This window comes from Cyprinus carpio, chromosome A8, assembly GCF_018340385.1.
Source record: "Cyprinus carpio isolate SPL01 chromosome A8, ASM1834038v1, whole genome shotgun sequence".
Lineage (NCBI taxonomy): Eukaryota > Metazoa > Chordata > Actinopteri > Cypriniformes > Cyprinidae > Cyprinus > Cyprinus carpio.
This window is the reverse complement of record NC_056579.1, coordinates 7479495-7504417: the sequence shown is the minus strand read 5'-3', so window position 1 is coordinate 7504417 and position 24923 is coordinate 7479495. Positions and strand designations below refer to the sequence as shown.

General features: G+C 36.5%; 1 protein-coding gene across 1 annotated transcript in view; it reads right to left on the bottom strand.

Annotated features, from left to right (window-relative positions):
- The window catches only part of LOC109091950 (probable voltage-dependent R-type calcium channel subunit alpha-1E), a 144125-nt gene that overhangs the window by 20621 nt on the left and 98581 nt on the right, over positions 1-24923 (bottom strand). The window contains 18 exon segments of the mRNA XM_042761890.1: positions 7-66; positions 1648-1777; positions 1877-1985; positions 4037-4299; positions 5314-6144; positions 11227-11318; positions 11405-11472; positions 12649-12766; positions 13258-13327; positions 14535-14665; positions 14813-14926; positions 15740-15852; positions 15949-16158; positions 16348-16434; positions 17847-17900; positions 18457-18572; positions 20936-21039; positions 22929-23119. Coding sequence (XP_042617824.1) covers positions 7-66; positions 1648-1777; positions 1877-1985; positions 4037-4299; positions 5314-6144; positions 11227-11318; positions 11405-11472; positions 12649-12766; positions 13258-13327; positions 14535-14665; positions 14813-14926; positions 15740-15852; positions 15949-16158; positions 16348-16434; positions 17847-17900; positions 18457-18572; positions 20936-21039; positions 22929-23119 — 2861 coding nt within the window.

The window sequence follows — 24923 nt, the reverse complement described above, 5'->3', positions numbered from 1 at the left end:
ACTTACCTTGATTATCATTTCAAATGTGAAGACACCAGTGAATACATAATCAAAATAGCGCAGCACCTATTACACATAAAGACAATAATCCAAAAAGGATTACAATGTCAGCATTAGCAAACACACAATTACAAGAGACTTAAAGGGTTACTCCACCTCAAAATGAAAATTTTGCCATTAATCAATTACCCCCATGTCGTTCCAAACCCGTAAAAGCTTCGTTTGTCTTTGGAACACAATTTAAGATATTTTGGATGAAAATCGGGAGGCTTGAGACTGTCCCATAGACTGCCAAGTAAATAACAGTGTCAAGCTCCAGGAAAGTATGAAAAGCATCGTCAATATAGTCCATCTGCCATCAGTGATTCAACCGTAACATTATGAAGTCACAGAGGAGAGAAATTGTTGAATAAAGTCCTTATTTTTTGTTTTCTTTGTGTACAAAAAGTATTCTTGCCACTTCATAACGTTACGGTTGAATCACTGATGGCAGATGGACTATTCTGACGATGCTTTTCATACTTTCCTGGACCTTGACACTGTTATTTATTTGGCAGTCTATGGAACGGTCACAAGCCTCCCTGTTTTCATCCAAAATATCTTAAATTGTGTTCCGAAGATGAACGAAGTTTTTACAGGTTTGGAATGACATGGGGGTAAGTGAATAATGACAAAATATTCATTTTGGGATGTAGTATCACTTAAAGAGACATTAGCATTGTTTGCCATTGACTGCTAAATTTGAACAAGCCAGAATGTTGCTATTCTCATGATGGATCTACCAGAAAAGTCACAGCACTGACATTACCCTCACTGTATAGATTTAAATATAAGTTTGTGCATTTCTGAAAGGGAAATAGGCTTCTTCTTCAGCTTCTCAGTTTTCTACATCTAAAACATAGTTTTTGTAATTTGTTTACATACACACAAGATCTCATCATCTATTACTGAAAGAGTCTTAGCATGTAATTAGCTGTGGTTTTATACAGCTGATGCACTGTCACTAGGGAAATTTAAAACCTGCAAAAAAAAAAAATCTCATTTCTATTAGCTTGAAAAAATGCCAAACACTTCAAGACCATCAGGGAGCAATATCATCAGAGCCAAATAAACTCAAACATATATCTACTGTGTATTTATTTATATTATCAAAAATGAAAGATTTTACATGGAAATAAATTATCTTTTTTATTTGTTCAAAGTAACATATTTCATTTGTAATGACACTGGGGATTTATAACGTCTTTTTTAATCAACATTTTTACATTAATTTTCCTATGCATGTATTATGAAAAATGTTAGGTCAGCATTTTTTTTATGGTGACAAAGGAATTTTTTAAAAGCACAATATTCCATTAAGTATCTCATTTAATATGAAGTCATGAAACGTTTTGGATACAGCCTGTAATACTGCAGAACATGAGAATTATCCAGAAATATTTTTGACAACTAATGATGGATAATGGGTGAATTAACCAAGTTAAAGATACACATAAATGTTTGTTAGTTTCCTTAGAAGAACTTAATAAAATATAAATGCAATTATAATTTAGACCCTCTGAGAACTGTAGCAGAACTATTTGCATATGGTTGTTGTATACATCATTTTTGAAAAATGGAGACATAGCAATGTAGGGGAAGTCTTACTTTGTTTCTGTCCGAATTAGTGTTGACAGGATCTTCAGCAGCCAGGGAGATACTGCTGGCGGCGATCACAAGAAGGATTGACATCTCAAAATAACGAAGATTGACAATATAGTGGCAGGCCCTGCGGACCCTGTGAAAGAGATGTAAAATAGAAAAAGCGAGAGATGAAGTGATAAAATATTCATAAACTATAGAATACAGCTGTGGCTACATAATCATTCAGCCTTACGGGTTGCTGGGTTTGAAGATGAACATGCTGACAGGTGGAGGGGCTTCTGGTGCATCTGGGGTTTCCTCTTCTTTCTCTGGTTTTGAGGCCTCCACGTCTTTACTATTACCTGTAAAATCCAGGTATAGATTAGAAATTGGGAGCTTTTACATGATGGATTTTTATGTTTACTTCAACTTAGTATAACTCAGTAATAGAAGACAGCTGAGAGTATTACAGTAAATGTATTACAGATATCTATCTATCTATCTATCTATCTATCTATCTATCTATCTATTAGAGGTGTAACGGTACACATATTCGCACTGAAAAGTTTTGGTATTGGTCTTTCAGTTTGGTACGGAGGTATACGAACAAATACAGCATTGTTTTACAGTAACCACTGCACTTTACTGGAAACTTCCAGTTTTATATATTGTTACTTTTAATAAGAAACAAAGTCTCATCTTTCTTATTTTGGTCTTTTTTTTTTAGGAAATTCAAACAATTATGCGAAACTGTACCGAACCATAACGTCAAAAAATGTTTGTATACCGTTACACCCCCAATATATATATATATATATATATATATATATATATATATATATATATATATATATATATATATATATATATATATATATATATATATATATATTAGGGATGGGCATTTTAAAAAAATATTGCATTCGATATTTGAGCTCATAAAAAAATGAATATTTATTATTATATTATTTAAATGATGTTAAATGAGAAATACGTTATTTTTAATCAAACATTTTTGTCACCATTTCTAAAAAATCTTATCAGGCTATATTCACAACAAACTTACATATTATACATACTGTGTTTTTTTTCCATTTGAAAACATTAAACAATATGTGCAAACAAAAATGTAAAGAAAAGAGCATTCAACAGAATGCAGAGCGAATGGGGAAAAAATAAAGCACGTACATATACATTTGAGTCAGCATGTGGTTATCGTTTTTGTATTGTTTCACAAGTTCATGTTGAAAAATAAAACATATAAATGTTGTGTGTCCACCAAAGCATTTTTAGCCCGCTGAAAACACCAGGCGCTTCTGAAAATGCCTAGCTGTGAACGCTTGCAAGTGCTACGAAGGCGCTTTGGTTGCTGTGATACAGAATAGTTGCTAAAGTAATGTGGCAGATGCATAACAAATGAAATGTTGCATGCATTATTTTAAAAATAATGCATGCAACATTTCAAATATTAATATTAACTTCTCCATAGTCGTTTAGTCATAGTACAAGTAGGATGTGACAGTTGGTCAGTGTGGTTTTTGCCCCGCCCCTCCTCAACTGTGTTTGGACAGCTGACTAAAAACTGACAGTGATGAGCTGAGTTGAACATTTATTAGCGATTTGTTGTTCTGTTGACGTCTTCATTCGAATGGAAAGACTTTTCAGTTTTTGTATTTTATAAAGTTTGCATGCTCAGGATTTATCAGGGATTTAGGCTACTGCATTTACGGCCAGCAAAGCAACATCTTAGCAAAATTTGAATAGTGTTTTTATTTTTCAAACAATTATTTCAAATAGAATATCTGAATATTCGACTATTCGTGCATACCCCTAATATATATATTTGTCGTTATTTTTATTTTTTGTGTTATTTTTATGTTAATGTTTATTTCAACTCAGTATGACTCATTAAATGAAGACAACTAGGAGCTTGTTGCACAATATTACTAATATAGCTATTGCATAGATATTATATAGGATGAATATTATGTAGATATACTTATAAAATACAATATTATTATAATATTGAATTACATTAAGTAATTTAGATCTTCTATAGAATGTATTGGAATATATAAAAGAAATAATTCATTTGCTAAAAATCTTTATGAAAAAATATAAGAATCTCCTTTTTGAGCATCAGAAATACAATGGCGTCAAAGTCACAAGTCAAATCTGAGGATGAACTCATTTGGTGGTGTTACTACTAGGATTATTTAAGAAGCTTAACCAGCAAATTTTCTTTTGCTAACTTCACTAAAAAGAGCTTGTTAATGGCCATGTCATTTCTAGTGTACAGCTTGGTTCTGCTGGTCTCCTCTAGCTAGACCATCACCAATCCAGCACTAACCAACAACAACCAGTCTAGCTGGTCTTATCAGTAGGGTTATCAGAGGTGCAGGGATGCTCAAACCTGTAATGGAGGTCAGCTCCATGGATGGCTGAGTGTCGGTGACCTCTGTCATGATGCTGGTGTTGAAGGAGGACTTATCCTGATTCAAGCATCCGTGGTTGTTATTATCAGTCTCGCCGGCACCCAAAGTTGCCTGTGGGGACTGCTGGAGTGTGCTGTCAGTGAGCTGTAGAGTTGCAGGTTCTGAGTCCTGTGGTGGGTTTTTGCGGGGAGAATTGGCTGGTTTGGTTTCTGATGATTCAGAGTTGTCTTGTTTGTTCTGCCTGTGGAAGGAGAGAAAATAATGGCAGAATTTCTCTCTCCAGTCCTCCAACAAAGAATATTGTGTACTTGGCCATAAAAAATAGATAGGTATATGTGAAATTAATGTAAACTGTCACCATGATGTGATGTAAATAGAGCAGTTCAGTCATGATGTCAATTTGTAAATCAACCCGGAAGGCCAATTCGCTAGTTTCTTCACAAAGTTCTTATGGGTTTTTGGAACAGCAGCTTTTGATTTATGAGTAAAATAGGTTCTGTGGTTAACATGACGTTCATGTTTGTTTTACATGGCAAAGCTGAATTTTCAGCAGAACATTACTCCAGTCTTTGTCGCTTCTCTGAGAAATCACTTTTGAAAATTTGAGGTTTTGATGCCAGAAGATAGACTTTATTATCAAAAGGTAAAGAAGCAGAGAGACCCTGCAGAAAATCTCTTGTATCTCGGCCTGCACACTCTTTATATAGGTTTCCATAAATAATACATGTCATTCAGGCCACTTATGGCTAGTCTATATCTCCTCATGTCAGCATAAAAATAATACAAAGAGGTCTCAGTTTTATTACGTCAGCACAAGATCACCTGTTTTCTCTTAGTACCTCCTCATATATTTGAGCACACACGCAGTTAAATACATGACTATAATAGTAGAATAACTCTGAATAATTTTGATTAATAAAAATCTTCTACACATGATCCTTCAAAAATCATTTTAATATGCTGATTTGCTGCTCAAAAAACATTTCTTATTATTATCAGTGTTGATACATGCTTAATATTTTTGTCGAAACAATGATGCACTGTTTTCAGGATTTTTTTATTAATAGAAAGTTCAAAAGAAAAAAAAGATTTTTTGTAATATCATAAATGTCTTTTGGTCAGTGTTATTTGTCCTTGCTGAATAAAAATAATACTTTTCTTTAGATAAATAAAACACTGTCACCAAACTTTTGAACAGTTGTGTATATAAAGTGATACAATTATATAAATCAAAAGAAATAATTAAACAAACTACCTCTGTTCAGGCACTCTGCCTTCTGGACTGATCTCTCCATCATTCTTTAAATCATTTTCATCTCCATCATTCCCTGGCCTTTGTTCTCTACTATCAACACCACCATCTCCTAGTTGTGTCTCTTTACCCCTTGCATCTGTATGAGGTTCACGGTGGCGTGGGCGTCGGGGCCTGGGCCCCATATCAGGGGTCAGCATGTCCCCCATTGCAGGAGGCCTGTACTTACGGACTGCCCGCTGCCGCCTGTTTCCATTCAGTCTGGGGCAATGGTTGTTGATGTCCAGAGTGCCCTCGGATGAGGTCTTTGATTCAGACAGCTCTGTTAGGGGTAGGTTCAGCGTCACTGGGGGTTCAGGGAGGGATATGTCCTCAGGCATTGGTGGCTCCGGTATTGGAATAGCTAAAGGGGGTTCAGGAATAGGAATGGACAGAGCTTGCTCATCCACGGGTGGGTCCATAGACATGGGTGGCTCTAAGGTAGCCTCCGGCATGGTGGTGGTTGTTGTGGTCTCGATGGCTCTGCGCTTGCTGTTAGACGGAGATATCCCAGGCTTCTTATTGTGAAGGCAGCCAGGAGGTCCATCGTGCTCCTCACTGGGGCTGCTGAAAAGGATCTCACGGCTGGACATCTGTCTGTGTCGGCGCAACTGGCTGGTCCTCTGCTCCCAAACTGACATGGTCAATCTCCTCCTTCTCTCTCTCCTGGACATGAAAGAGTTAGAGGCATTGAGTGGACGAGGATCAGCCAGACTCTCTGAATCCTCAAAGGAGTAGGCCGCACGGCTCCGGTGAATTGCACGCCTCCTGTACAGGTAGGGCCTTCTCCTCCTCCTGTGGAAAAAGAGAGAGGACACACAATAAGACTGGATGGCAAACTTAATGTTTAAACAGCCATGCCACAACAATTACATTATCACTCATAAGCAGAACAAAACCCTTTCTACCCTTCCGAAAAGACCAACTTAGTCCAGTGGTTCTCAGTTGGTTTCGCATCAGGGCTCTATATAACATCGGACATCAAGTGAGAGAGAAGACTGTATAAAAAAATTTTAATAAATAAAATGTCCTTAAGATCAAAATGTATTAGTTGATTTATTGTTTGTTTGCTTCTTTGCTTATAAAAAATTAATCTGAAGTAATTTGAAAATCTCAAAAATTAAACATTGACATTTATTATTGCTACAATGAGCCGTTTCGGTCCATCAATATGTAAAATTTGAAATTCACTTTTAGTTTAACTTTACCTTTGCAGTTTGAATGTTTGGTTTCTAAATGTATCTAGAATTTCAATGGACTTGTGCTCTTAACAGCCAATAATTCATTGTACAAAACACACCTGCCCATGTTGGAATACACTTGGGCAACTTCTACCAAGTGACAGATGAATTTGCACCTAAGTAGATTTTGATTGGACAGATGACAAAAACAACATTTCCTTTCTATTAAATGTTGAAAAGCCTATTTATGTTGATATTCTAAATACATAATGTATATAGTGTTTAACCGAGCAAACCTGCGACCCACCAGTCGAGAACCACTGACTTAGACCATTCAGTTGAGAGCTGGTTCAACAAGAACACCTTAATAGTTAAGAAATATGTAGGGCATCGGCATTAAAAAAACAAAAACATCATGGTGACCAGGTGTACTGGTCAGGTCAACAGGGTAGCTGAATATGAGAATTGAAGTATCTGTGGGCAAAATATTTAACAGACTGCAGTTAACAAGTACTTTATAACATGTGGTAGAAAGGGTCCATTAATTTTTATTTTCATGACTCTGTATATTTGTGTGACTGGAATTCATGGTCTAGCTTTTAAGGAAAGCAGAGATGGAAAACAACTGGATAGAGTTGCAATATCAAAGTGAAAAATGAAACAGAAAAACTGGAAATAGAATTGATTCAGAATGGAGAGAGAAAAAAGAGTGCAGGAAATATCATTGCAGGAAACTGACAAATCAAATTCCAACCAAAGATCAGACTTGAAAATGTGAAATCAGACATTTGATAAAGATGATGGAACAGAAAGCTTCACCCAGATAGATAAATTAGGCGGTGCTTAATGTTAAAATTGAAATAAACAGACTATTACTTACTGGTACTTGTACTCTTGTATGGTCCGTGTAATCAATGAGCGATTGGTTGAAAACAAGACATTAGTGCTTTCGAGAACAAGGACAAAACAAGCCAAGCATCACAGCCCAAAAAGGTCATTGACTGAAGTGCAGACAAATACTGTTTTTCAGTAGCATTTCAATTCTCTACTACAGCCAATTTTTATATTTAACATTTAACTTGTTGTATTTATACTATTGCTGATAATAAACAAAGTTTTAAGTTTTAAGTTTTGGGCTGCGTAGCAGGGCAGCAAAGCGTCACATGACAACATGATGGTAATTATATTGGATAAGAAGCAACAAATACAGTATTCTGAAACATTTTGAAATGCTGAGACAGTAAGAAACATGGCACAGATATAAGACATATAAAAATGGGATTCATATGCATAAGCACACAATATCAGAAAAAGAGAGCACCCTGATTCATTTCTTTTGTAGTCAACTGGTCATACATATGCATTTCGCAGGGATGACGTCCATAGTTCTCATGCTAACTGAAGACATGCATTCATTTCCCAGTTCTCGTCAAGCAGTTTCGGACATGCTGCAACAGCCTTTTTTTAACTTTGAAGTAAACATGCAAAATCCAAATGCCACAGGCCACAATTTCCAGACTGAGTTCACTGACAACCAGCTCTCACATTATCTCCCAAAATGCAGTAGAGAAGAGACCCTGTGGTATTCACATCATACCAATTTATTCTGACAAAGACATGGCCTCCATTGCCTCTTAGAGAATGTTGTTTGTTTGGTTTTGTTTTCAGTAATTGCCCAGCAATCATGTATTATATTCATCTCTCAATAATGACAGTAAAGCCTCTTTTCTATACAATGACACTCATCACAAACATAGGTTATTAGTTATTTAAAATTGCGAGCATGCCAAAAAAAAGTATATAAATATATATATTACAACAAATGTTTTCACAGGGTCCAAATATAACATTTGCCAAGCACCAAATGAGAATAAAAACTGGATTTGAGGAAATCTAATTTGCCAATGGCTAGCAACTATAAGAAATTATGTATTATGTTGCAATTCAACTTAAACTGTAAGAATGATGTAAGAGATGTAAATTAATGTTTTAAATCATAAAGATATAAACTATCTACTAAAATTCTCATGTATACTCTAAAAACTTTAAACACAGGGGGAAACGTACCATTAGAAGTTTATCTAGGAGCCTGGGATGATTTTTTTTCTCCAGAACTCCATGTGGCGACACAATATTTCTCTCAGTAAGCCACCAAATTAATATAATAAAAAGAAAATCACAATGTAGCTTAACATATTCATGACAGGTGTAGTTTCACAGCGATATGAACACTGACTCATCTTGTACATGATATTATAAATGACACAAGATGCTGTTTGTGCTATTTGCCACTAAGAAGCAAGGAAAACAGCTAAATGAATCATTTGTTATTAGGGATGTAATGATGCATGTACTGAGCTGGTTTAAAATCGATAAAAATAAGTGACAATTTAAGTTAGTTAATATGTTAAACGAATCACGATACATTTGGGGGTGGGCGTTTATATGAATGTATCTCTGGGGGAACTGACTGTATGGAGATAGAATTTTTGCATAATTCCAAATAAATAGATTATGACTTACAAATAAATGTAAAAAATTAAACATATTGACAAATAAATAGAATGAAATCCACAAATCTTAGAGTTTCACAAACATGAATTAAATTCACAAATAAATATGAGATTTGCAAAAAAAAAAAAAAAACATTATCACAAATATATTTTTATGTTACAAACACAACTTTGCCTGTCATTAATTTTGTGAATAGCATCCTGTACATTTGAAGATCGCTGCAAGCATTTGTGGATCGCTTGCTGTGCATTTGTGAATGACTTTCTGTGCATTTGTGGATTGCTGCGCACATTTGTGGATATTGAAACATTTCTAGCGTCAAGACGCTGACAAATACACAAATGCATAGATTCCACCCACCGTCTACTTAAGCCAGTCGGATAGCAGCCACATTTCACTGTCCAATCGTAGCACGTTCTCGCTATAGCCAATCACGTTTTGCTTTACAATCAGGGCGGTCTTGTCCTGAAATAATTTCATTCATCTGCATTGGCTCAAATAGGAGTTAAGTGAATTGTTACATCCCTAATTGTCATATATATACAAATATTTTCTCATATCACTTGCCATAGGCAGGTGTGGCAAACAGTTATTTTGGACCATGCTTTTACATTTCTTGACTGAAAACTTCACGCTTGACTTTTTCCCCTTTTACTCACAGTACGTATTGGTTTCAGGAAGCAACCTATATATCAACCTATAAATATCATTAAATAGCATGTTAGCAGAGGTGAATCCATGCTTACGGGGACTTTCTTCATATATAACTGCTCTCAATTTAGCATCCAAAACTCACTCATGTCACTGAATGTACTGTGATATCAATAAAAAGCAAAAGCAAAAAAAACAACAAAAAAAAACAAACAAACAAACAAAAAAAAAAAAAACAGAAATTAGCTTCTAAAGCATCTTTGATCAATCAAGAGATGTAAAGGTGATTGGACTGTAACGTTGAGGACACACTATGACTGGTCATCCTAACTTGCACATGCTCAACTCCAGGAGTCTGACATCACATCCATGCAGTGTTAAATTCCCAAAATCACAGAAAGATGCATCCGTGTGTGAACTCTGGTTATAGAAACTTTCATCTATGAGTTAACCCCCTATTTAGCCATCAGATTATCTTTATGTTTTGAGATTTAGGCTAGCTAGATACCTCTTCTTTTCATGCAAAGGATATAACATATCACTACATATCCAGGCTCACCAATGTAAAGGCATTCAAAACTCTCATGCTGCGTCCTCCAGAGGTCGAATTTGTAGGCTGCATACATCATCAAGGATATCTTATTTAAGAAAAGTAACTGTAATGAAATTGAATGTTATTCCTTGAGAGGTGTAAAATACTGTAATTTGTTTTTTACTTTGCAATTTAACAGTTGCTTTTCTTCAATGAGACTGCCCCAATGACGTATGCAGCCTTCAAATGTGACCTCCGGAGGACACAGCCTCTGAAATGAGACACAGCTAGATCTGTAATTCTCTTTTTGATCGGAACAAAGTCATCTCTATGACAACATAATAGACTCATCCCTGCAAAGACTGGGAAGCTTGCCGGTTGCTATGACAACTTGCTGTTGATTTTGAAGCAAATTATTGTGCTGCGAGAATAAAGAGCCCCAAAAATCCCTACGCAATCAACTGAAGGAACATTGTGCACAACAACGGTAAACAATTTTGTCTGTCTCTCGCAAACTAGCTGGGAAAGCAAAACCCTCAAAGTTGCAATACTTTTTCTTTACTGTTTCTAAATTCTTTTCATTCAGCAAAATTTTGTGGCCCACCATTGAATAAATTCTACTTGGGTCAAATTTCTCCATACCAGCATTTAAGCTCAACAACTGTGTAACATTAGATTTAAACAGTACAGAGTTAAAGACATATCTGTAAAAGCAAAGACTTCAACTGTTTACATAGTCTTGCAACCGTACAGCAATATCCCTGTAGACTCAAACTAGCTTGTGCATATAAATAAATTTGGCCAGGTACTGAACCTGCAAAGTCATTCAGATATACTTGGTAGACATTTACTGTAGATTTACTGTAATTTACTGTAGATGTCACTGAAACTATAATAAAAATCTCAGACATAAGACTGGTGTTAGTAGTGTTAGTGGGTATGTTAGCATCTCTTGTGAGAGGGTGAACGAGCAGGCAAGGGTGTACTTGGTTCACTTACTCTGAGGACATGAAAGAGGACATGGGCCCAACCTCCTTGGCTTTCTGCAGGGCATGTTTCTGATTAAACGCCTCTTCCTCCTCCTCTTCATCCTTTGGAACAGTAAGGCGTTTTTCGTTATACAATTGCCTTGCAAATCCTTCAGCATATAAAGCTAAAAGAACCTTGCAGGATATACCTTTGTGAGCTCCTGGGCATTGGCCAAATTGTCAACAGCAATAGCCAAGAAGACGTTGAGCAGTGTATCTGACAATTTTGTCAAGGATTTTGGCTCAAAACAATGAGCTATACAGCAATAACCACCAAAACTAAGAAGGACAGATTTAACCCAACACACAGTATTATAAAATCAGCATAGATTTTCAAGTCCACATGCACTACTAATCTTAAAAGCTCAGCAATGTCAGGCAAATAACAAAGCAAGTTACATTTTGTTGAAAGACCACAGAGAAAACTGTAGTGATGAATCATGCACAAAAAGAAAAGGAATGTGTATTAAAAATGAACATGTCAACATGAAATTTCTGATTTCATGTTGACTTAAAAATTAATGAAGACCTTCAGTGAAAACCTGAAGAATATCACATGATTTTTAAAAAGCTTTTACAAGGCCAAACTCCCAAAAAGTAAATGTATGTGTATATATATATTCTTTTGTCATATATATATATATATAAAAATAATGTGACGAATCGGCTACCTCCCCCCTAATTATTATCATCACCCTGTCCCTTAATCGCCGCCCTTCTCCAGGCTCCCGACAGGAGTGGGTGCGTGAGAGAGGAGGGGCCCTGTAAGAGCCAGGGCTGGCAGCGTGTGATGGGGCACATCTGACGCAAATGGAGCCCCATCACCGCCACTGTTTAAATGCCGATCGCGCCTCTCCTCGAGAGACCAGTCTCTTCCCTGCGCATGCACGCTGGTGTCCTCGTGGGTCCAGGAAAGGAGCGTAGAGGGACTCCCGCGCCGCCAGAGACGTGAGCTGCCGGACCCACGGTCCGGATGAGAAACACACCCGTTCCATGGCTGTCGGGCCAGGATGCCGGGCCGTCTAGTCCCTTCAAGCGCCGCGGCCAGCGAGATGGATGCAGCCGCTGGAAAAAGCCGCCGCCCCTCGTGCCCCGGAGCGAAGAGGGGAGTGCGTGCGGCCACCGGACTCCGCCCCTTACCTGGACCCTTCCTTCCTGAACACTACCTACCCCTCACATACCCCGCAGCACGATGAGGACACCAGATTCCCTGTTTATTTTGGACACTCTTCCCCTTTGGACACTTTTATTTCCCTGTGTTTCCTTATTTTCTGTTAATAAAAGCCTCTCCGAGGTCTGACGCCACACCCACTGTGTCTGTCGTTTGCTCCTCCCGCCACAATATATATAGGTATTAGTGGTCATGGATAGAGAAAGAATAAACGTAGGATACAATTTCCAAACAGAGTCAGAACAATGAAGTAGATAGATGACCACATCCCAGACTTCACGCCACCTTGAGACCGGATGCCATTGTACATGACTTCATTCCAGTCCTCGCCAGTGAGAATCTACAAACACAGTAAACTTATTTCAGGACCACATGGAATCTGCATCTGAGTAACTCCACAGAGAGCTTCCCATATTTTCAGCAGAATAAATTTGACAGATGCTTCCCCTTGCAAGTCTGTTTATTAAATATTTTAGCTAATTTGATGATCCTTTCAGCTACCAATTATGTATTGTACCAAATTCCATTCCTCAGAATTCCACTGATTTTCCCACAGATTTGACACAGAAACAAAATCTGCAAATTTTGTTTTGGCCTAAAAGTATTTTTTCTGTGTTGGGCCTGTTTAAGTGTATTCATTTTCAACATTATAAAGACAGATTCTGTTTTGTGACTAAGTATGTTTTTGTTCTGCACTCTGATCCTTATTTCCTCTATATCTGTGCAATTAAATCTTGGTCTAATTATTTAGCCTTCCTTCAAAGCCATTTTTCACCAAGAAACATCCGGAGTCTTGCATTATACTCAGATTACAACTGGGTGGAATCTTACTACAAAAACTGTGGTTATGAATTCTGGAAAAGTGTCAAAATTTGTGGGTGTGTAGTCTTCAAAGATGAACCTGTAAAGAAAGAAAATAAAATCTCTTTGCAAGTCATTTCAATCAATATGTGTCTGACTAGCAGTGTTGGGGGTAATGCATTACAAGTAACGTGAGTTACATAATCAGATTACTTTTTTCAAGTAACTAGTAAAGTAACGCATTACTTTTTAATTTAGTTACTTTTTCAAATAAGTAATGCCAGTTACTTTTTTTTCCCATTTATTGATTGAAAGCTCTCCTGTCCCCATGTTGAGGGAAATCGAGAGTAAGATATTACTTTAGTTTTAGAATAAATGTGAACATGCATTAATTCATCTCATGCATCTGTACAGACGTGAATTTACATTTCCTTCAGCCTGAGGCTTTTGATGCAAAAGGGTTTTTACATTTGCCAAAAATAGACCTTTTTATATTAACCCCTTAACTGTCACTCACATTTTTGAACATAGACGTGAAAGTGCACGATCCAAACTTACATTTTTATAATTCATGAATGAAAACATTTTGTTACATGATATTAATGTACCATTTTCATGGTAAGGCAATGTCTGATTTTAAAATGGGTTTCAAAGGATGAATTCTGAGATTTTAAGTTTTCAATTGATATATAATTTCTGATGATTTCTAGAGTGTGATAGAGAAAAAAGCAACGAAGAAGACTTTTTTTGACAAAGGTCAGAACTCCTGTTATGATGTAGATTTTTGAGGTGCACTCATCTCATAAATTAATCTATTACTTTTCCTACATAATTTTTTAACAAAAAACATTGGTAAAATATCTATTTAGGAGTCTTAGATGTAAGTAGTTACATTTTTAGGAAGTAACGCAACATTTTTTAGGAAATAATGCAATATTGTAATGCATTACTTTTAAAAGTAACTTTCCCCAAAACTGCTGACCAGGTTACTGAATAATGGATTATTTGCTTTTCACCTACTGGTTGAACCTGATCTATTTTCCATTGTCTTGCCACACCTGTCACATAGTTCCACTCCAAACATTATCTTTTTTTGCATGAAATTTGCATGTTTGATATGGACGTGGTGGACTGAACACTTTATTGTTGAGTCAGGATTAAAGTTTGCTGAGGATTTAATATTGTTATTGCAAATGATATAAAGAGCAGCTCATAACTCATAAGGTGTAGAATTCAGATATTTTCAGTCATAAATCCAAATTTAAAACTGTCTACAGTTGTCGGTGCTTAGACTGATAATATATTACCTTCCACCAAAGAGCTGCATGCCCAGAAGTGCAAAGACCACAATGAAGAGGAAAAGCAGGAAGAGCAAACTGATAATGGACTTCATGGAGTTCATCAGAGACACAACCAGGTTCCTCAGGGATGCCCAGTATTAACAACACATAAATACAGCATATTTGAGTTCAAAATAGGGACATCCAGAACTGAGCAAAGACATCATAGGTCAATAAATAGATTATTGTCTCTGCAAGAAGCAAACAAACCAAGGAGACTGTTATTCCAGGCAAGCTTGCACTTACTTTGTGATCTTGAAAATTCTTAACAACCGCAAGGCACGCAAAACGCTGATCCCAAAGGATGTGCCAGGTCTGAAGAACCCCCAGAGCACCTCAAAAATACTGCCTACTATCACCTGGAAGGAATTAAGGAATTTCACCTCTTTAAATATGTCACTGATGTTAAAACAAAACTATCTATAGGTGTGGTCACATTAGCAAAATTTCTTCAAAATTTATCTATCTATCTATCTATCTATCTATGTTTATGCATACATATGCATCCATGTACTATGTATATATATATATATATAGAATGTAAAATCTTTGTTGTACAATAAATTCTAATTTATGAGACATTATGACTCATTTTAATTTTAAGTTAAGGAAAAAATCTAATAAAAATTATTGGGCTACAGACATTTGATATGCTTAAAACCAGCTACTTTTCATGTTACATTAATTGTATGTTAGATGTCATTTGATCAAACAAGTTTTATAGTTCTGAAACAGAAAACATGAGATTTGCTCTTTTAAAAAAAAATGTAACAGGATCTGTATGGAAAGGGCCAGTTACAAATGTTCTGATTAAATTAAAAGATTAGCCAAAAGATAATCATTATATATTGACACTGTCCAGAACTAAAAACTGAATTCTTACTAAATAAAGCTATGTATTTATATTCAGTGTTGGGTCCTCAAATTTACATAGAAATTACAGACATGTTCCTAATGTTCATAGTGGAGAAGCGTAACTTTAAAAAAAGATCAAATTAGATTTACAGTTTCATCTGCTCTTATTTATTTGCACTGCTTTTATCTTTCTTGATTAAAAAATGTCATGAACATTCATTTTTGGAGTCACCTCCATGATCCTCTTTGACACTTGCACTGTTGTCCTACCTTCATTTCAAAGAAGATTATGGGAAGGATGACAGAAATACACTTACCCCAAAATCAAAGCAGTTGAAGGAGGAGTGTAAATAGAGTCTGGGCCCAAGTCCATACATCTTGAGAAACATCTCTGTAAGAAACAGGCCCATAAACAGGAACTCTGCATAATCTGCAACAGAAAAAAACTACTTTAAAGTTAAGACTATTGATCAGGTATGAAAGCATATACATTGAGTGAAAAGTATCATTTTGCTTGTGGTCTTACAAAGGAGACTAGACAACCACTGAGGCTGCTTGTGGTGTACGATGGCAACACAGAAAGTGTTGAGGGCCACCAGACTCAGAACAATCCAGTAGAAGGTGTGAGTCTTCACCATACGGCGAACGGAAATCCGTAGCATGCGTTCTTTCCGACGGAAATAGGACGTTGGTCCTCTTTTAGCACTGCGTATGCTGGCTTTGTTCAATGGCATCCCTGATGAACAAAAATATTTATGAACAAACAAAACAACTTGATCCACATTTATACTTCTTGACTGAATAAGGAGATGATTTCAGCTGTATGTGAATGATATTCTGAAAACGTGCATATAATGACATGTGGGTAAATATTTTGTATAATCTAGACACGATATGAAGGAGACCTGGGGAGGAAGCCACTCACCTACAGATGATATGTCAGCATATTGTTCCTCTGGAGTTCTCCGATCATCCACCCCTCTTCTCTTTATTGTGGTGGCTCTTTTTAGCACTAAAAACACACATACCAAATAAATGATCTTATTATCTTATCTTATATTTATTTTGTTTCAAACTAAACAAATAACAGATTAATAAACCAAAAACTGCCGGAACTGGGTATGATTTTATTACCATCTGCCTTTTTCGAGAACCAGATTAGCTCCTACTCCAGAGCAGGGTCTAACCAACACAACTGATACTGCCCGTGACGTAAGTATAAATTGATTGGCCAAACATGTACGAAAACGCCCTCACCCGCCATGATTTAAAAAGCCGTGTAAACATACTGTAAACATTGTGTCAACTTATTTCGCAAGTATGGAGAACAGCAGGCACTTGTAGCAAATGTAGCACTGCCAGCTGTCGTTAGAGAATCTTAGTCCTCCTTTCCGTTCTTTCAATGGCTTTATGTATACATCAACATTCCATGACCATTATTGTGAAACCCGCGAGACACAACAAAAACACAGCTCCGATCACAGCATCCTCCATCCTCCTGTTGTTAACGTTGTCCTTCTTTGTTAACTTTGTTGAAAGCCGCGCACAAATGCTGTCGCTGTCAACCGGTTTACGTCACTTCCTAGTACACACCGTCGATGTGAATGCAACCCTTTAAATGGTAATGGGAAATAGTTCCTGCAAAATCGCCCCAGTACTTTAGTACTATACATTTAGTTCTGGAACTAAAGCTGTGCGAAAGGCCCTATTTACTTTCAAGAATTTGAAAAATTTAATCAAAGCATCAAGTCTAATAGGTTGCACTAAGGGATACATTAAATTGCAAATAAATCCGCTTGTTAGATTTCCCTTCAGAATGCAATCTGGATGCCTACTGCTGTCAAACATCTTATGCAAGGGCCAAAACCAGTCTCAGTCTCTCCTGACACCCTAAAAATTTTGGCCCACATATAGTACCCAGTTTTTTTAAGACAATCATCTTAAATAGGATGATGGGATGCATACAGGATAACAGCAGGGGCATCAAAATAAGAGTTCCCCATGGTAGCTGCCTGTTTTTCATTCACACAGTCTCTGGGAAGCTGTCAATCAACATTTAATTAAAAAAAACAAAAAACCTTGTTTGATTCTGGGGAAAACCTTGTATAGGGTTCGGATGTCATGTGGTGGGTTTTCGCTTCACAGATGTGCAGGACATTAGCAGGATCATGGCGGTTTGTTTATTGCGACATCAGTTTATTGAATATACAATCTCTGTGCTGTTTTATGGGACCAGAACAGGCTTTATATGATAGAACAGGCTATTGAATAAATGATAAAATCTGGGACAAAGAGAGAATGCATATTTACTAGTGTGTTCAAAATGATCACATGACCCTAACCCTGACACATAATTAAAAAACTGCATCCCACAATCTACGTGGGAAAATGAGAAATAAAAACAGCAAAGGGCAAACATCTTACCATCTAAAGCAGAAGGTCCTGAATTCTTGTTCTCCTCTGCAAGCATCACCTCCTCTGCAAAATAAAAACGGATTTGAATTTTATTAAGTTGTGCACATACAATTCACTAAAAAACTGGCATTTAAAATCGAATTTAATCCTGGATATTAACAGAAGGATTTTTCTAAATTTAAACAAAGAAACCAATGAATAAGAAATATTTAATATTTGTGACATCAAGTAAAAAACTGCTTTTTACTAAGGTCAGATTTTCCTGCTTCCACTGAAGCGTTCCTGCTTCCATTGAAGAAGCATTCTGGATCATTTTCAAATCATGCTAAAGATCTTTAGGTTTTTGGAATTTAACTGCTGTCATTAAAAGCATTCTGAAATTTTTATATTTAGTTTATTTTACACTTGAATTGTTATATTGATATACAGTGTAGCAAATATAATTTGGCATGAAAAAGATTGCAAAATAGAAGCATTTTCTAGAAGCACTGTCTCTTTTTAATGGCACTGAGCATCTGCTATAAAATGGGCCGATGCTGTGGCCCAGTGTGTTTTGACAGATTTGATTTACTTTATTTGTTTTGCATGGTGCATTTGCCAGCCAATTATGTAAGAGTACCTGCACGGTCGATCCAGGCCCGATACCCATTCAGCTCCCTCTCGATCTGTTGCTGTCTTCTGAGCTTCATGAAGGCTCTTCGGTTCTCCACCCGCTCTCGCTCTTTAGCAAACTCCCTACACAAGCCAACAGCATGCAATTACACACACAGAGAATAACCACAGGGATGACACACTTAATTTATCAAAGTGTTTCACCTGCAGAGTGAAGGAATGAAAGGCAGAGAGAGAGGCTGCATCCCAATTTGCTTGAAATCACACCGACTTCAAACCATTAGTCATTAGTCATTAATCATTAGTTGCATTTCCATTACAGATTTGCACAAAACTTTTGCAATATTTTATATATGTCGATTCAAAAATGCAGGCATTTCCATTACCTGAGGTTTACGTGACTAAAACTTAATTTTTTCCTCTCGCAACAAGTCATGGCAGCAGATGTTGATAGGTTAATGTATAGAGCAGCCACCACACTAGCCATTATTTTTAATCGAAGGAGATGAAGGTGTGTATCTTTAGCAAAGTAGCACAGAGAGACATTTCTGGAACATAGAACTGGTATAAACACAAGCATTGACTAGAGTTGCCATGATCAGCTACGGTGGCCGTGTCAGAGCTGTGATGCACCGCAGACGTGTGCAGTGTAAATAAGGGGTAATTCAATCTATCTATCTATCTATCTATCTATCTATCTATCTATCTATCTATCTATCTATCTATCTATCTATCTATCTATCTATCTATCTATCTATCTATCTATCTATCTGTCTCCATTCTCCCTCACATATCTACGTTACTATGTGGGAGTATTTGCATAATGCTGCCCAAATGTCTATGTAAAGAAAGGTGTGGTTTCAGGTCTCACAGTAGTGTTGTTGCATCCATGTCATGGAGACACTGTGTGTTTCTATGCAAAAGCAAAAACACTTATTTGCCCATTTAAAAGTGGATACAATTAGAAATCAGTGGTTAAGATTTATTTACAACACTGTTCCAGAACAGTGCAACTTACTACTGACTGCTCAAATGTGGAATATGATGACCTGTAGAGTAATGCATATTGTTTGTCATTCTTATGATTATAAGTGCAGATATGGATTTATGTTTACAAACAAAAAATCCTCAGTCTTCTGTGCGAAAAGATGACAAACAGATGCACTACTTGTTCTGTTTCACACTGAACGCTCAAGTAGAGCTGAAGCAGCATGCTCTTAACCTGCATGCACAAATGCGGCGCCGTGTGCTGTAGCCTATTAGTATACTTCTTTTAAACTAAAAAATAGGAAAGTATGCTTTTAGTTTTCTTTTTATGTACTTCTCAGAAATGGGCTTTATGTACTCCTCAGAAATATACTTAAAATTACATTTAAGTATACTTATAATTACAAAAATCTAAATATATTTGAGCTATACTTGTGCTCCTAGAATCCGTGTTTTCATTGCTATATGGTAGAGGGCGCTAGTACACATCTTCTGTACAGTATTTCCAAAAAAACACAAGTGAAGAAGAAGAAAAAACAGATACTAACACATGTAACATGATCATCTGACATGAAATAGCATTAAAACTGTAACGTTATGGAATAAAATGTCGACCGATGAAGAGGTAATAATTACAGTCAAGCTTTGGGGTGTTGATCGACTCCATCTACATTTTTATTATCATTCTGAATCCAATTCATAGTCTTTTTTCAGCTTTTTGTTCAAAAATTTTTTTCTTTATTTTTTTATGAAACTTACCCACATTAAAGTGTTTTTTAAGAAAAGAATGCATGAAGCTAGAATAAAATGTTTTTGTTTACAATCAGATACCCTGTTTACTCTTTGGATGTTTTGTATGTTCAGATATTCATATAACAAAATATATACAAATTAAAACCTAAATAGGGACATAGTAGTATACTTAAAGTATGATGTAAAGTTCAATTAAAGAAAACTTATGAGTATACTTGCAGTATAAAAATACTAAACTAGTAGTTTACTGAGACTATACTTCAAAGTGAACAAAGTATTTAATTAGTAAACTATCAGTATACCTATAAGTTCACTTTTAGTATAATTGCCGTACAAACTACAAACATAAAGGTAAACTAGTTGTGTACTCAAAGTTTGCTACTGTTGTACTTAAAGTATACTTAAAAGTAAACTTTTATATACTAGAAAGTGGGCCAATTTAGTCCCAAGAAGTATTTAAACAGTACACTTACAAGTATACTACTAGAACACTGATATTTGTATACATGCTACATAAAGTATACTGAAAAATATACTTGAACTTTACTTGAGTATGCTTAATAAAATTTACTTGAAGTATACTACTTTTTGGTAAGAGAACTTAATCTTACCTCTTGTCTCTAGAGATGAAGTTAATATATCTCACATTAACCTCTGATAAAACTCATTACCCAGGGTCGGCTCAGACATCAGGTTAGACGTAGTGTCAGTTTGTCTTAGAGTCCATTGAGGAAAACAGTACTTACCCTGACAGGACTCCTAATACCAGATTCAACACAAAGAAGGAGCCAATTATTATTAGAGGAATGAAGTAGAGCCAATTCCAAGTAGAGCCTAAGGCATCGTTGGTCTGTGCAAACACAAAACAGGAAGTGATCAATGAAAATAATACATTATGATTTTAATTTTGCAGTAGCTCCTAAATCTACTTAATGCCTGGGTTGAAAGGGTCAGAAAACCATAAACCCTGCCCATGTAATGGTGACGATTCAGTGGGGCTCGGCTCAGTAGTGCAAATTGTGTAATCACTCCGTGGGCTAGCAGCATTGTTGCCCAGCTGAGCTGAGAGGGTGTTCCCCACATCCCAACACAGCTGCGACAGCTCAGTTATGAGTGTGAAAAACACCTCTAACTGTGGCAGCATGACTCATGTCAATGCATGACACCATGTGATTGATTAAAAAAAACTGTTGACTTTTCCAGACATGCAAATTATGAGATCAAGATTTTAAAAATCATCTAAAGTAACTGGGCCCACAAAGGATAATTTTACCTGATAATTTTCCATGAAGTACTAGAAATCAAAATTTTAAAGACATAGTAAAAATAAAAAATTACAATTCTTGTTTTAATGGAATGTTGCAATGTTACAACCCAAAAGTGCATGGCAGGTCTTTTCGGTACAAATTCATTTGGTACTTGGTAAAATCAGTCAATGTAGACATGCTCTAATCCTGAAAAACCATGAATAAACAACAGAGGTACAAACAGTAACACTTCCAATCTTTCCAATTCATTCATGCTTTCCCTTTGTTGTATAAATATTTTATCTCAAACTAAATGCATGAAAGTCTCAGTAAGTCCTCCTCCACAAAAATAACATATTAAAAATAAAAAAAATGACATTGCATGCTCAGATACCAGGACTAAGGGTTGACAGTGAATTGTAGAGCCAACTCAGCATATAAATGGCACTAATATGATCGTAGTCAACCACCTAAGCTAATTCCACCAAAAGCTCCAATAATCTGATGCAGAATAAAGGCTGTGTCTAACGCCTCTCATTTTCCAGTACTTGGAGCTGTTTGGAGATAAAACCACTCTGACAAACTCTTCCAAATGTGACTTGTTATAAAAGGGAGAAGTTACTGTGTTTGAAAAGGCTAGAAAGAAGATCAGAAATCAGAGAAAAGCTACACAGTGTTGCATGCTGTACAGTATGTACAACCAGTGTATGAATATGATAGGTCACAGATGGCTAGAATACGGAAAGAGAAAGCTCTTCAAACCTAAACTGCAACTATTTCAGCTAAAATGGACCAACTGTAAGAGCAATTTGATCATTCAAAATTCAAATTATTTATTTAAACTCTTCCAAATGTGACTTGTTATAAAAGGGAGAAGTTACTGTGTTTGAAAAGGCAATGGATTAAGATGACATTGTTATGTATTAGGGTTATAATACAGAAGCATCATCATTTGGGGTGACCATATTTCCTCTTTTTCCTGGACATGTCCTGGCAAGGATTTCAGGTTTTTGGCTTAGTTATGCTATTTTTTTCATAGCTGCCGAATGTAATGACTGAAAAATAGGTTTGACCAATAAAGTGCAGGCATTGTACATAATCAACCAATGGCTTTCAGTCAAAGCAATGCAAATACACATTGCATAATATATGAGGACTGTAGAGAGTATAGGTGTGTTCGACTTGAAGCAGCGCTGCACAGACCGATCGGTGTATGACATCAAAGTACTGCAAAAGCGATAAAAGAGCAGACGGCTTGTGCTTTTGAATCGCATTAGCGGTACTTTGATGTCATACACAGATTGTTCTGTGCAGCGCCGCTTCAAGTCTAACACACCTGATGTCAATAGGAAAACAAAGCCAAAATGCAGACATTTTAGGAAATTTAGAAATCTTGGACAGTCTGAGAAAAATGGGAAGCATGGTCATCCTACATCATATCAAGCACAGAAACAGAACTGCTACACATCAGTCAGCTGAGAGAAAAACTCACATTATAGAGTACAGCTGTCCAGCCTTCCATGGTGATGCACTGGAAGACAGTAAGTATTGAAAACAAGATGTTGTCAAACTGAGTGATGCCATCGTTGGGTCCGGGAAAGGGGCCAGTGCAGTTATAATTTTCAGGACAATTCTTGGCCCCACATGGGAAATCAATTTCAGATGAGTCTGCTCTCTGAGAGTCTGCATGAGATGAGAAAGACAAATAAATATATAAATAAACAGCTTTTTTCATGCATTGCATATTGACTGTATAAGTTATCAACTTTGTAATTTTTAATAATGTATCTGTGTCATTTGTCTGTTTGTTTTAGGGTGCACGCTTGACTGGTTTGTTTGACTAGTCGCTCCGTACTGCGTCCAGGCGTGGTTCATTTGGCCATCCCTTGCTCACTTGGAAGAGGTGGGCCAGAGGACGGTTCAGTTGGGCTTGGAACAGCTATTTTGTGTGCACTACTGTCATCATTACAACTGCAAACATCTTCTATTACTACTACTACAGTACACGTTCAACTAATTTAGTTAAATCAAGATTTTCTCCATTATCTGCATGACGTAAGCGTTCGCCGCCCCGGAATGTTTAGTGCAAGTGTAAGTGCAGGCCAGTGGGGGAGTGGGGAGGTGGGATAATCGTGCTCGGGCTCGGTTCAAGGCAACTGTGTCAAGTGTGAGTACACCCTTACTGTTTGTTATCATGCAGCTAATAGAAGAGGCCAACAGAAGGATGAAGCGTTTACTTCCTGTATGGGAAGAGCCAAGCCAAGCCTCTGATTGGCAGGTCTGTATGGACCCGTGAAGGATTGCCAAATTGTATTTTCTGCTCTTGTCAATGTAATTAATAGTATTCTTGTCAATAGCAATCTTATATTTTGTTATTTAATAACATGCATGTGTATATAGTCCACTCAAAAATTTAAATTCATTTACTTTACCTCATGTTTTTCCAAACAGAACAGAAAGGAAGATACTGCAGGAATATTTAAAGTCAGCATGAAACACAAGTAACGATTGTCTTTTTTCTCTACTGTGACATCTATCCAAGTGAAACGGCATCTGAAATGAGAGGGGGCGGGACTTGATTTTTATCCTTTGGTAATTGATTGGATCGTTGGAAGTTGAGGCATTGCTAACAAAATGGAGGCAGATCTGAATGCCAGTTTGCAGTTAGTTGTGAGGAGATTTCTCTCCACTGGATTCACCGGCGACACCCTAGCATGAAGAATTTTTTAATTTATTGAGGAAGACAAGGACGAGGATGATCAACAGCACAAAACATACCTAACAACGTGAGAGAGACTGCCTGAATGACTGAGCGCGTCCTCCATCAGGTTAAGTCATATTCATAAAAAAATTGTTTGCGATGTCCTAAGAGTAATGTTGTGGTAATATCCTAATATCCTTTTGAGTCATTTTGAGGGGGAGGTTAACTTTTTTGATTAAAGATTACTAGGGCACATAAATTTAAAAAAAATAATGAAGTGCACAGATAAATTATTTATAATAAATACTACAGTATTCCATTAAAAAATAAGAATTTTCTGTTTTGATTTCATGGTGACTTTAAGAATGTTGGTAATCAAATGGTTTTGGGTCCCACTGACTTTCGCTGTATGGACAAAAAAATACTTTGGAAGACAACGGGACCTGAAACTCTGGTTACCATCTTCAAAATATCTTCTTTTGTGTTCCACAGAAGAAAGAAATGCATAAAGATTTGAGAGGGGAGTAAATGATAACACAATTTTAATTTTTGGGTGGACTATCCCTTTAAGAAGGAGTTATCAGTGACCCAAATTTCAGAAAAACCAAATGCATTTTTTTTTTGGAATTCTGTTTCCATTTTTCGCCATTTTTGAGTATTCTAAATATTTTAACATTTTGTTTGGATCCCAGCAATCTGACAGGAGCATAAATGTAATAATTTTTTATATTTATGTACTCAACGTTTGTACTTATGTGGATGTGTGGGTCTGTACGTGTTCTTGTG